Source organism: Schistocerca serialis, chromosome 5 (genome assembly GCF_023864345.2).
Source record: "Schistocerca serialis cubense isolate TAMUIC-IGC-003099 chromosome 5, iqSchSeri2.2, whole genome shotgun sequence".
NCBI lineage: Eukaryota > Metazoa > Arthropoda > Insecta > Orthoptera > Acrididae > Schistocerca > Schistocerca serialis.
The window spans coordinates 11,593,839-11,608,445 of record NC_064642.1 but is presented as its reverse complement, the minus strand read 5'-3'; the positions used below and the strand labels follow the sequence as shown (position 1 = coordinate 11,608,445).

At 46.3% G+C, this 14,607-nt stretch overlaps 1 protein-coding gene across 1 annotated transcript in view; it reads left to right on the top strand.

Annotated features, from left to right (window-relative positions):
- LOC126481702 (UDP-glycosyltransferase UGT5-like) overlaps positions 1 to 14,607 on the top strand; it is a 72,689-nt gene that overhangs the window by 33,150 nt on the left and 24,932 nt on the right. Inside the window, exon 4 of the mRNA XM_050105650.1 lies at positions 10,507 to 11,087. Within this exon, the coding sequence (XP_049961607.1) occupies positions 10,507 to 11,087 (581 nt within the window). The remainder of the gene's footprint in view (positions 1 to 10,506; positions 11,088 to 14,607) is intronic.

Below are 14,607 nucleotides of genomic sequence, written 5' to 3'. Positions count from 1 at the left end.
GCCATTTGAACCTAACTGCAGATGGGCAGTGATAAGTCACCTGTACTGCCTATGTCTCAACTGTGCTGATCAGCTATACAAGACAGCAGTATGTCTATAGCGACCATGACACCCTTTGTTTACACTAATCAGTGAGAACATTATGACCACGTACCTAAAAGCCCGTATGTCCACCTGTGGCTGGCACGGGTAATTCGTGTGTGAAATCTTATGGGACTTAACTGCTAATGTCATCAGTCCCTAAGCTTACACACTAACCTTAATTATCCTAAGGACAAACACACACACCCATACCCGAGGGAGGACTGGAACGTCCGCCGGGACCAGCCGGACAATACATGACTGCAGCGCCCACGACCGCTCGGCTAATCCCGCGCGGTACTGGTAATTTCAGAGACGCTTTGTGGCATACAACCAATGAGGCCTTGGTAGGTCGTTAGAGGTAGTTGGCGCCACATCTGCTCACAAAAGTCAGCTAATTCCCGTAAATTAAGGTCAGAGGGGCGGTGAGTTCTGACGCCACGTTCAATCATATCCAAGATGTGTTCAATCGCGTTCACATCCGGCGAGTTGGGAAGCCAGTACGTCGACTGAAACTAGCCACTGTGTGTCTCGAACCACTCCGTCACACTCCTGACCTTCTAATATGGCGCATTCTCTTGTAGAAAAGTGCCACTGTCGTCAGGAAACATGACCGTCATGACGGGTGTATGTGACCTGCAACCAGTGTAGGATACTCCTTGACCGTCATTGTGGCTCGCACGAGCTCCACTGGACTCACGGATGACCACGTGAACGTCTTCGGCAGCATAATGGAGCTGCCGTCAGCTTCTCTTCATCCCACAGCACAGGCGTCAAGGATCTGTTCTCTTAGAAGACGATGGATTCGTGTCCCTCCGTAGGCATGATGAAGAAGGTATCTGGATTCAGCAGGCCATGTAACGGTCTGCCACTGCACCAAAATCCAGTGCCGATGGTCACGTGCCCTTTTCAGTGGTAGCTGCTGATGTCATGGTGATGACGTAGGCACATGCATGGGTCGTCGGCTGCAGAGGTCAATCGTTAGGAGTGTTGGGTGCACTGTGTGATCAGACAAACTTGTACTCTGCCCAGCATTAAAGTCTGATTTTAGTTCCACCACAGTCCGCCGCCTGCCCTGTTTTACTAGTCTGCCCAGCCTTCAACATCCGACATCTATAATGCGGGGTGCCCGCCCAACCCAACAAGTTTTGCAGTTTCCCATATGCTCTTGCCGAGCCGCTGGGTATCCCAGTCTGCCCTCAGTCAAACTCAGAGCGCGAGTCTTCCCCATTTTGTACATGGACAGCGCACTCACCGATACTGCATGCAACGTGCGTGTGTCTGACAAGCAGTCATTGCTTGCCAGGTGGTGCTGCTATCGTCTGGACGGGTTTATTTTCACAGTAGGCGGGCCATGATGTTGTGGCTGATCACTGTAGGCGCTACCATTTTGTGACATTGTGACCCAGGTCAGTGCCCTACTAATGATGTCGCAAGGCCTACCCACCGTTCCAGTCACAAATCATGTTATAACTCTTATCAGTGAAGTCATCAAATGGTTCAAATGGCTCTAAGCACTGTGGGACTTAACATTGTAGATCATCAGTCCCCTAGACTTAGAAGTACTTAAACCTAAGGACGTCACACACATCCATGCCCGAGGCAGGATTCGATCCTGCGACCGTAGTAATAGCGTGGTTCCGGACTGAAGCGCATAGAACCGGTCGGCCACAGCGGCCGGCAGTGAAGTCATCAGCCTTATCGGTGACTCCCCCATAAGACCTCCTCCACCCTCATCTACTACCTTACATTCAATCTCTCCAGCCAATCACACTGTACTACTAAAGTGAAGCAGCCAGTCAGTAGTGTCACTCTCCTCTAAGGCAGAGTTATAGTAACCTCAGACAAGTTCTTCGTAGAGTGCATTTATGTGCTTAAATAATGCACTGTGGTAATTATTGAACATTCAAAGATCAGTATTTACGGGCATCTTTGGTTGACGGTCTTGGAAAGTGTGTATTTATAATACTCTCTCTCTCTAGTTTATTTACTTTCGGCCTACGCAACATAAATTCAGCAAGCGTCTCTCTCTCTCTCTCTCTCTCTCTCTCTCTCTCTCTCTCTCTCCCTCTCTCTTTCACCTTTGACACGAAACACAGCGATACGTGTGCACATACACAATTCAGTATCCCATTTTACGTACGTAATGCATTGTCTTTGACAGTGGAGTCATGTTAATATTACGCCAGAGGTATGTACAAGTAGACAATGTTTATGTAAAAGATCTATAACTTTGATCTTCACATTTTAATACAAATCTTAATGTATGTATGTGTACATAAATTCTGTAACTTGACACAATTTTTATGCATAATTTCAATACAGTCGTCGTCGTACATGTAGGTTTGCCCAGTGTCAGCGTGAACGCAAGCTTGTGTGTTATGGTATGACTTCTAGCGATATTCCGTTTAATATTGAATTTAAATACGGTGGTGGTGCATTTACCGAATTAGCTGTTAGATGTGAATGTGATACTTAGGGTATACTGAATCAGTTACGTGTTGAGAATATACCGAAGTACTGTAATATGGTGTGGAGGAAATACGTGTTTGAACCTCACAATATTCGTTGAAGAGCACAGTGGGTACACAATTATCTTTCGGAAAAAATGTAACTCGACGCAATTTTTAGGCATCTTTATAATAGAATGATATTTTCACTCTGCAGAGGAGTGTGCGCTGATATGAAACTTCCTGGCAGATTAAAACTGTGTGCCGGACCGAGGCTCGAAATCGGGACCTTTGCCTTTCGCAGGCAAGCGCTCTGCCAACTGATATTGCCAGAAGTAAAGCTGTGAGGACGGGGCGTTAGTCGTGCTTGGGTAGCTCAGTTGGCAGAGCACATGCCCGCGAATGGCAAAGGTCCCGAGTTCGAGTCTCGGTCCGGCACACAGTTTTAATCTGCCAGGAAGTTTCATATCAGAGCCCACTCCACTGCAGAGTGAAAATCTCATTCTGGAAACATCCCCAAGGCTGTGGCTAAGCCATGTCTCCGCTATATCCTTTCTTTCAGGAGTGCTAGTTCTGCATGGTTCGCAGGAGAGCTTCAGTAAAGTTTGGAAGGTAGGAGACGAGATACTGGCAGAAGTAAAGCTGTGAGATCGGGCGTGAGTCGTGGTTGGGTAGCTCAGTTGGCAGTCACTTGCCTGCGGTAGGCAAAGGTTCCGAGTTCGAGTCTTGGTCGGGACACAGTTTTAATCTGCCAGGAAGTTTCACCTTTATGATACCTTAGTTTGATAGGCTGGGGAGAAGAGAAGAGGTGGCAGGTCAGGGTTTTTAACATCCCACTAACACAGTTCCTCTCCTTTGACCGAATTTTTTGATTGAACTTTACTTTTTAATACCTTGCTGTGATTGGCTAGTGATAAGTGAAGGGGAACGCATGTGGGGAAGTTTTTAATTTCACAGTAACACAACTGGACTCTTTCTATCATCTTGAATTTTATTATGGGCTCTCATTTTCAGTACTGTGTTATGAGCAGATGAAAATAAGGGATTTCCGGAAAGCATTTCACACGGGGCCCCACTGAAGACAGTTGACGAGGGTCAGAACATATGGATTAGGCTCCCAGATACATGAGTATCTCGAAGACTTCTTAACGTATAGAACTCAGTGCGTAGATCGCGACGGTGGGTGTTTATCGGAAAAAGTGGTATTGTCAGGAGCGCCCAAGGAATTTTTATAGGACTGCTGTTATTCTCTGTATACAATAAAATATACATTAACTATCTAACGGACGGCTCGTGGTCTCGCGGTAGCGTTCTCGCTTCTCGAGCATGGGGTCCGGGGTTCGATTCCGGGCGGTGTCAGCGATTTGCACTGCCTCCAGATGACTGGGTGTTGTTGCGTCGTCTTCATCATTCATCCCCATTACGGTCGGAGTCCTGCAATGGCAAACAAACTCCACTAGAACCTTGCCTAGCAGGGCGGTGCGGGTCTCCCGCTATGTTAAGGAGTATGGGACTTCATTATCATCTGACGGACAGGTTGAACAGCAATCAGCGTCTGTTTGCTCTGATGCTGTTGCATGGCGGTAGGTGTCGTGTTAAGGCACAGTAGGTAGACGAAAGGCGTCTTAGGAAAATTTATAGCTGGTGTGACGAATGGCAGGTAGCTTTAAATGTAGAAAAATTTACATTAATGCGGATGAGTAGGAGAATCAGTGCTGTAACGCTCCGATGCATTAGTAGCGAGATACTTGACACAATCATATCGATTAAATATCCAGTCATAACATTGTAAAGCAGTATGAAATGGAAAGAACACGGAAGGCTGGTAGTGGAGAAGTCAAACTCTCGACTTAGTTTTATTGGGAGAATTCTGAAAAAGAGTAGCTCATCTGTAAAGCTGACAGCGTGTAGAACACTAGTGTGACCCGTTGTTGAGTCTTCCCGAGTGTCTGGGCTCCTCATCAGGTAGGATAAAAGGAAGACACCAAAGAAATTCGTACGCGTGCTACTGGATTTGTTACCGGTAGGTGTGATCAGCACTCAAACACTATGGGAATCCACCGTGAACTCGAATGGGAATCCCTGGAGAGAAGGCGACACTCCTTTCGTGAGGCACTACTGAGGAAATTTAGAGAACCGGCACTTGAGGCTGATTTTAAGAAAGAGTCTACTGCCGCCAACGTGGATTTCCCGTAAGGACGACGAACATAAATTCAGAGAAATTAGGGTTCGTACGGAGGTCTGTACATAGTCGTTTTTCCCTCACTCTATTTGCGAATGCAGCGGGAAGTGACTAGTAGTGGTACAGGCTACCCTCTGCCAGACACCGTTCGACGGCTCGTCGAGTATATACGTAGATGTTGACGTAGATGTAGACTTCCAGCGGCACAAAAGCACTCTTGTATTCTTTGAGAAGTTTCTGACCGTGCTTGAAACACTTGCAGAGTAAGTTCAAGGATTTTGCTGGCTGGGGGCTTGTATGGGAGTATACGTCTCCCTGTTGCATCCCAATGAGAGGACTGGATAAGCCGATCAAAAATATCCACACATTCCTCAAGGCGTTTATAGTGCGGTGAGGGGAGATGTGTCGTCCTTTGGTATCCTGGCCACTAGATGGGTGACAACAGAGTATAACATTCATGCCACAAACTGGCGAATATTCAACATCCTTTCAGCAGTAACCAAATCAGTCCTGTTTTCATGTCCAGTAACCACTAACACCTTGATTCCACGAGTGGAAGAGGTATAGGCTTCGAGAATGGCTGCCACCTGTGACCTTCGAGCAGGCTGTCCGCTGACACGATCACACCGATCTGCCTGCCTCTGACGGAAGTGAGAACCATCGATGAGCGGCCACTGTGTCCCAGCTGACCCGAGCTCTGCACCTCGGGTGGGCATCCGGCCTGCAATTTCGTTTCAGTCCGGCCCAGGGAAGAAAATGTGGGGGGACACAGTGAAACACTCTCACTGTGCCTCGGCTCGGACTCATTTTCGGATTTTTCCACCGACGCTCGCTTCACCTCAGATTTCCAATTTACGACACAAATAAGTGAAAGTACTGCTTGCTCCTCGCAAGCGCAATGTCATTTCGCCGCTACTGGATTTGAACAACACGTTGCCAGTACGGGGGCAAAGTTACACCCCATGTGCTCATGTGAGTTTGGAGTCTGGGGGCAAAAAGCTCTGCGTCGAAGGGCTACACGTTACTTCACTGCTTACTGCCTTTATCTGTCCTGTTCACTCCTCGATCACAAACGATAAAAATAATGTCGTGTGACAACGGCCTCCCCTGGTGCAAGTTGGTTGGTTGGTTGTTTTTGGGGAAGGAGACCAGACAGCGAGGTCATCGGTCTCATTGGATTAGGGAAGGACGGGGAAGGAAGTCGGCCGTGCCCTTTCAAAGGAACCATCCCCATTTGCCTGGAGCGATTTAGGGAAATCACAGAAAACCTAAATCAGGATGGCGGGACGCGGAATTGAACCGTCGTCCTCCCGAATGCGAGTCTAGTGTCTAACCACTGCGCCACCTCGCTCGGTCCTGGTGCAAGTCTTCAGATTTGACGCCACTTCGGCGACTTGCGCGTCGATGGGGATGAAATGATGATGATTAGGACAACACAACACCCAGTCCCCGAGCGAAGAAAATCTCCGACCCAACCGGGAATCGAACCCGGGCCCTTAGGATTGACAGTCTGTCGCGCTGACAACTCAGCTACCGGGAGCGGACATCACAAACGATGATACTGGGCGACAGTTGCACGAAAGGTACCGACTATTCGCAAAATGCGCCGATTTGAACAGCGAGGTGGCATTCAGATTGGTACATCATCCCACAAACATTTACGTCACGGACGCTGCTATAGTTTCGACTTCACGCGCCAGGAGCGCTGCTGTCGCGTCACGTGACAAGGCAGTCCACGAGCTTATGGGGTAGTCGTCTTTGAAAGTATGAAAAATATGTGATCTCATCATTTTCTTTTCGATTGAAAAGTAATTCTATATCTGATGATATAGTTTTATTCCTTACACTTTTGTATTTTAGAATTCATCTTTATATAAACATCGGACTCTCCATGTAACTGCTGCACCACAAAGAAGGCCCCCCTGCAGCTGAACGTTATTTACCGACAGGAGTTTCCTAAGCCCTCCTATTGGTCAGTAACAAAATACTTTTGTGTAAGTCATTTCCAATATACTTTCTATCAGCATACACAGGATAATTGAAAAATGTTAAGCGCTAACAAAATTGTAACTGTTGAAACAAATGTCACTTTCTTTGCCCACGAAACTGAAACAGAAGTGTGAACCGAAAATAGACTTTTGAAGATATCACAAAATGGCTATGTACAATGGTAGAGAATTCAGTTCAGAATGGCAGCATCAAAATCCAATCAAAATCTCATGTACCGTTCTCAAGTTATGTTTCCTGGCAATATGAAAAATACGCTGTCATAGGAAACATACCGCTAGTGAGCGACTCCTGGACGATACGGCAGTCCTTTCAGATCTTCGTCGTAGCGGTTGTCCTGCGAGCCTCTTTGGCACCCTTTGCCATCCGCTGCTCCGTTCGCTCGATACGCTTTACGTTCGCTTTCGTGCAGAAGTTGTAGCAGACTGGTCCGATCTCAAATTCAAGCCCGTTCATAATTTTAAAAATGCCTGTCAGTCCTTCGCTGAAATTACTTGTCAAGTATGTCTTTACCGCTGTGAATAGTTTTCGGAGACACTTTTTCCCAAATCGGCTTGTAATCTGAGAACAGAGTTTCTGGCGAAGGTGGGGTGAACACTACCCAAGTACTCATCCCGCAGAACTTACCAAGAAAAAAAAAGACAATTTCAAATTTTCAAAGAGGACTACACCTTTAAGTAAGAATGCGAATGAAGCCTACGGTTCACCGAAGGTTGCGCTCGCAGGTATCGCAACCAAGTCCCTGTGCATAATGTATTACAATTTTCACCTGAGAAGCACCACTGACGTCAGAAACACCTAACAGGCATCAAGTGCCCGTACCATTTATCATCTGCAGGAATAGGTTTACTCTGTACTGAACATACGAGAGCCGTCGAAAAGTGATGCAACTCGTTATCTTGGCCAGCTTGGGGTGAAAATTGCGGAATTTTTTTCGGCACATCGTGCGATATTCCCTCTTCGGCCGCTATAGTTTTATGAAGTTCCAATTGCTGGCGTCACTTATATGTAGCCTTCCAAATGGTGTCTGAAACAGGTGAGTCCATACAGGGAGCTCTCACTGGGTTTCTTTTTGCGTAAAACCAGAGCATCGCAGAATTCACAGACGCTTTCAGAATATGTAGGGAGATCCAGCAGTGAACAAAAGCGCGGTGAGTCGTTAGGCCCGGCGCCTGCCAGCATCACAACAAGTCGCGCAAACATGTCCGATCTCCTTCGTGGTGATCGGCCACACACAGCTGTGAATCTTGCAATGTTGGAACGTGCTGACACTCTGATTTGAGGTGATCGATGGATCATAATCACGTCGCTGCTCAAACAGACGTCTCTACAAGTAGTAGTGAAAACTCGTCCACCAGTTGAGGTACGTAAACGTGTGGGCGTGCTGGCTTCGCCACCGCCTAGGAAAAGATCGTAAATACCAACGAAGGACCATCTGTGCCGAACTGCTGGCCCATTACGAGGCGAACCAAACCTTATTCCATGGAGTAGCATCACACCACCTCTCCTCAGAAGGAAAAAATCGAAGGGCACCCTCCGCTGGTAAAGACAAGGCGACGGTCTCCCGAGGCTCTGAAAAGAGTTGTGTCCTCATTGCCTGACGATCGTCTCTGAAGTGTACTGTCCTTCCATCAGAAATTTGGAGAAATAGTTTTAGCGTGGTCGACGCCACAACAGAACGAAAAAACTTCTCCTTCCCCATGACAACGCAAGGCCTCAGACAAGTCTGCTCACCCGAGAGGAGCTCAGAAAACTTCATTGGACTGGTCTTCCTCGCCCGCCATACAATCTGGATCTCGCATGTTCCGACTTCCATCTGTGTGGCCCAATGAAGGATGCACCCCACGGGAAGTGGTACGCGGACCACGAGCACGTTACTGCCGTAGCAAGGTGTTGGTTCAGTCGTCGACCAGTGGGCATGCAGGCCCTCCCAGTGTCATGGCGTAAGATCGTCGCATTGAACGGTTATTGTGTTAGAAAATAGTGGTTCATAGTCAAATGAGTATTGGTATCCCGGATAAACCAAAATATTTAAAAAAAAAAGTGATACGTTACCATATTGAATGCCTCTCGTACGCTCGCATAAGAATGAAAGTTTAATCAACGTATGGCACGGGCATGGTCCTAATGGGGTATTAGTTTGGTAGCTTTTATTCAACGTGTGTCGTTGTTGTTGTGGTCTTCAGTCCTGAGACTGGTTTGATGCAGCTCTCCATACTACTCCATCCTGTGCAAGCTGCTTCATCTCCCAGTGCCTACTGCAACCTACATCCTTCTGAATCTGCTTAGTGTATTCATCTCTTGGTCTCACTCCACGATTTTTACCCTCCACGCTGCCCTCCGATGCTAAATTTGTGATCCCTTGATGCCTCAGAACATGTTCTACTATCCGGTCTTTCTTTTTGTCAAGTTATGTTACATACTCCTCTTCTCCCCAATTCTATTCAATACTGCATCATTAGTTATGTGATCTACCCATCTAATCTTCAGCATTCTTCTGTAGCACTTCATTTCGAAAGCTTCTATTCTCTTCTTGTCCAAACTATTTATCGTCCATGTTTCACTCCCATACATGGCTACACTCCATACAAATACTTTCAGAAACGACTTCCTAACACTTAAATCTATACTCGATGTTAACAAAATTCTTTCTTCAGAAACGCTTTCCTTGCCATTGCCAGTCTACATTTTATTTCTTCTCTACTCCGACCATCATCAGTTATTTTCCTCCCCAAGTAGCAAAACTCCTTTACTACTTTACGTGTCTCATTTCCTAATCTAATTCCCTCAGCATCACCCGACTTAATTCGACCACATTCCATTATGCTCGTTTTGCTTTTGTTGATGTTCATCTTGTACCCTCCTTTCAAGACACTGTCCATTCCGGTCAACTGCTGTTCCAAGTCCTTTGCTGTCTCTGACAGAATTACAATGTCATCGGCGAACCTCAAAGTTTTTATTTCTTCTCCATGGATTTTAATACACACTCCGAATTTTTCTTTTGTTTCCTTTCCTGCTTGCACAATATACAGATAGAATAACATCGGGGAGAGGCTACAACCCTGTTTCACTCCCTTCCCAACCACTGCCTCCCTTTCATGCCCATCGACCCTTATAACTGCCATCTGGTTCCTGTACAAATTGTAAATAGCCGTTCGCTCCCCCTATTTTACCCCTGCCACCTTTAGAATTTGAAAGAAAGTATTCCAGTCAACATTGTCAAAAGCTTTCTCTAAGTCTACAAATGCTTGAAACGTAGGTTTGCCTTTCCTTAATCTTTCTTCTAAGATAAGTCGTAAGGTCAGTATTGCCTCACGCATTCCAACATTTCTACGGAATCCAAAGTGATCTTCCCCAAGGTCGGCTTCCACCAGTCTTTCCATTCGTCTGTAAAAAATTCGAGTTAGTATTTTGCAGCTGTGACTTTTTAAACTGATAGTTCGGAAAGTTTCACATCCGTCAACACCTGCTTTCTTTGGGATAAACCACTATCAATTTTTATCAGTGTATCTGCCATACAAATGAAAATGAAATCTGCATATTCGGTTTTTTAAGAAATAATGACTGAGCGGAACCGCTTAAGGAAGTAACTACTGTTGTAGCACCGATATAAACAGCCTACGGGTAGTTTTGTGACATAATATCAAAGTGACCTTGCATGGAGTCTCAGTAGAGTCCACCGATAGTAAAAATTTCGACTTTAAAGTTGATCATTCTTGAAACTAGACATCTCGCCTGGTTGAGCAGGCTACGCAATTCAGCTCACTGCTTCCTTTTTCTTTTCAGGTAATCTCAACGTATTCGAAGCGGCCTCGACAACTCTCTTGGATTTGGCGAAGGAGTTCCTTGTGTTTGCTGACAAAATGTGTCACGGATTCCTGAGGGACGAAAATGTACAGAAGTTGCACAAGTCGGGCAAGAAATTTGACGTCATTATTCTGGAGAACCTCTTCACAGAATGTGTACACGGATACGCTCATGGCCTGAAAGCGCCTGTAATTGTGCTCTCCAGTTTCGCGGGAACGGACTGGATGGCCGACATGGTGGGAAATCCGGCCCCGTACTCTTATGTACCGAACCCATTCCTCGCGTTAGGCACCCACATGAGTTTTATCGAGCGACTTCAGAATACACTTGTAAGTATAGGAGGCAAAATCATCCGTCAGTTTCTGTATCTGCCAATGCTGGATTCAATTTTACAGACGTATCTGAAAGATCCGTCACTACCTTCATTGTCCGAAATCGAAAGACAGACGTCGCTTCTCCTGATTAATTACCACTTCACCCATGGTTGTCCCCGGCCACTTGTACCCAACATGGTAGAAGTTGGAGGGTTGCATGTCAGGCAACCAAAAAAGCTACCCGAGGTAAGTTATGGCAACATTAACTCGAATACTAAATCTTAACGAATCTGGATATGTAGTTATTATTCACCTTCTCTGTTGATTAGCGCCGGCCGGTGTGGCCGAGCGGTTCTAGGCGTGTCAGTCTAGAACCGCGCGACCGCTACGGTCGCAGGTTCGAATCCTGCCTCGGTCATCGATGTGTGTGATGTTCTTAGGTTAGTTAGGTTTAAGTAGTTCTAAGTTCTAAGGGACTGATGACCTCAGATGTTAAGTCCCATACTGCTTAGAGCGATTTGAACCATTTTTGAACTTGCGGAAGTATACAAAGGCTGATATGACGAAAATCCACCCTTTGAGCCACGGTATCTTTTTAACAGGCTCCTATGTTCGTTTTCGACGACAGTTTGTGTGCCTACTTCGTTTTCGTCTGCATCTTAAAAGAATATACGGAATCTGTTGGTTCATAGAATAACCTTGTCACCAAATGAGTCAATTGCGTTAGGCATCTTTAAGCACTCAATATCAAATACTGCCGGGAATGTCATGTAACGCGTTTTCAAACGGGTAATAAACCTCACAGGAAGTAAATGACTCTATAAGAAAATATTCAGACAGGAAATGCAATAAATACATTCCGCTAGCGACGTCAACCCATAAAACTGAAATTATGTGTATCAACGCTTTGGGAGACAATATGAACAGCCGCCTCAGGTTGCCTGCAGATGATGCTGTCGTTTATCGACTGGTAAATTCATCACAAGATCAAAACAAATTTCAAAGCGGTGTAGAAAAGATATCTGTATGGTGCAAAAATTGGCAATTGACCCTAAATAACGAATAGTGTGAGGTCATCCACACGAGTGCTAAAAAGAATCTGTTAAACTTCGATTACACGATAAATCAGTCATCTATAAAGGCCGTAAATTCAACCAGACACCTAGGAATTACAATTACTAACAACTTAAATTGGTAGGAATACATAGAAAATATTATGGGAAATGGTAAGTAAAATCTCCGTTTTATTGGTAGGATACTTAGAAAATGTAACAGATCTACTAAAGAAGCTGCTTACACTACGCTTGTCCGCTCTTTTTTAGAATACTGCTGCGCGGTGTGGTATCATTATAAGATAGGACTGACGGCGTACATCGAAAAAGTTGAAAGAGGAGTGGCACTTTTGTATTATCGCGAAATAGGGGAGAGAGTGTCACTGAAATGATACAGAATTTGGGGTGGACGTCATTAAAACAAAGGCGTTTCTTGTTGCACGGAATCTTCTCATGAAATTTGTATCACAAACTCTCTCCTCCGAATGCGAAAATATTTTGTTGGCGGAGACCTACATAGGGAGAAACGGTCACCGTATTAAAATAAGGTAAATCAGATCTCTCACGGAAAGATATTTGTCTACGCTTTTTCCGCGCGCTGTACGAGATTGGAATAATAGACAATTATTGTGAAGGTGGTTCGACGAACTCCCTGCCAGACACTAAAGTGTGATTTGCAGGGTACCCATGTAGATGTAGATGAAGATTATTTTCATACGTGATACAGCTGTTCTGCCGTGTACGGCAAAGCGAGCTTTAAGCTGCTGATTCGTCTTCAGGTTGCCAACGGACAACACTGACAGCCACTAGAAACAATAAAAAAATAAAAGCAATACGCGTCTGCACGATGAAGCGTCACTTGTTTCCTGATTATGATGGCTTCCGAGCATTCCGCTTGTTAGCGAGACGCACTGGTCATATCAGTTATGTTCCAAAACTTGATGATATTATACACTACGCAACACAATTAAATTATCACTTTTTCGAAATTTCGTACTTGCTTCCCATTACGATGTATAAGTTTGAAATTTGTCTAAAAGTTGAATACAACTTTCCTGTGTAGTGATGCAAAATCTTGGCGCCCTGGGACGTCACCGCCCGGCTGTCGACACATGCGAAAAAAAAAAAAAATCACTAAAGCTCAGAAGTTGACAAAAGGTTCGGAGGCATTACACTCCGGCACGCCCTAATACATGCACAGTAGAATGCCGACTCGGCGTGTTGTCTCGACGCCGACGAAGTGGACTTTACACGTGGCCAAGGGGATATGCGACGGGGCAGCAACGTTTCGTACACTGCCCAACGAAATTGAAACCCCACTTTTACGAAACGTTGCAGTTGTCTCCCACTGCGATGCATAACTTCGGGGGGGGGGGGGGGGGAAGAAAACAGAGAGAGAGAGAGAGAGGGAGAAGGCCACACCTCGGATTATCATGTGAGCTACAAGTGGGTTAGTGATGTTATAATGACAGCAAATCTCTCGATAATTAAACCCAATACAACCACGGGCGTGTCACACGATGGGAAGGTCGTCACAGCGCCTCTTGCAGACATCCAACCCCCTTCTTCTGACGTCTCTGTGGTGGAGATCAACCGGCCGGAGGGGCCGTGCGGTTCTAGGCGTCAGTCTGCTTTCGGCTGCGGTGGGGCGAGAACGTCCGCTGCGCCCCGCCGTGCGCGACCGTGAGCGCTTGCTTGTGTTTACCTTCTCGCGGCGCGAGTTGTATTTGTTCCGAGTTCAGTCCGATTATGGCACACACATGGCGCCACGATACGATCAAAATTTCTTTCCAACCAGATCACGCGCTTCCTCGAGCCTATGAAACAGAACAGTTCATAGGCGACGATCTACGTTTAGATCCGCCGACTGTCGTCGGAATAAATTTTTCTATAACGGCGAGCGTGGTTCATGTTAAAATGACCAGAGCAGAGGTCTGCGCGACAATGGTTTCTAAATACTCGAACTCTCTCAGATTCAAACATTCTGACGGGCGTATCGGTGCAGTGATGGTGGATCATGCAGGCATGGGCCTAAGGACTGTAAAGGATTTTGAGCTCCCCTTCGAGGTCCCAGAGGAAGTTGTCAAGTATGCCTTCCGACCATATGGCAATGTTATCAGCCACGTTGCAGAAAAGTGGCAAACTTTCTCGACGTATAAGGTCTACAACGGTGTGCGCCAAATTCAAATTGAGCTCAAGAAACATGTGCCGTCCTATTTGAACATCGGTGGCTGTCGTGCAATCATCATGTACGACGGTCAACCGCGTACCTGTTCCGGATGTGGACAGGAAGGCCATGTTCGATCGAGCTGCTTACAACGTAGAATTACGCAGATACCAGTGGGAGACTCCGTTTCCCCGACGGGGACGACAATCCTGCCCCTCACGTACGCTCAGACGACGATGCGCACCATAGTTGAGAACGAAACGGGCGATCAGACACATCCATCGACGCCAGAAGTACCAAGGGAGGAAGAGGAAGGACCCTCGGTGCCAACCCATATGTCGCCCCCTCCACAGCAACAACAGCAGCAACAGTCCCACGGACTCCAGACGCAACATAACATTCAGAACGCGATGGACGTGGACGCGAACATTGTCCCGACCGCGGCTTTCCTAGCGGAAGGTGATACGACGCTGGATTGCCTCCCACATTCGGATACGGATGTCCACGTTCGAAAGCAACGTTCGCCTCGACGACGCAAGCGACGTCG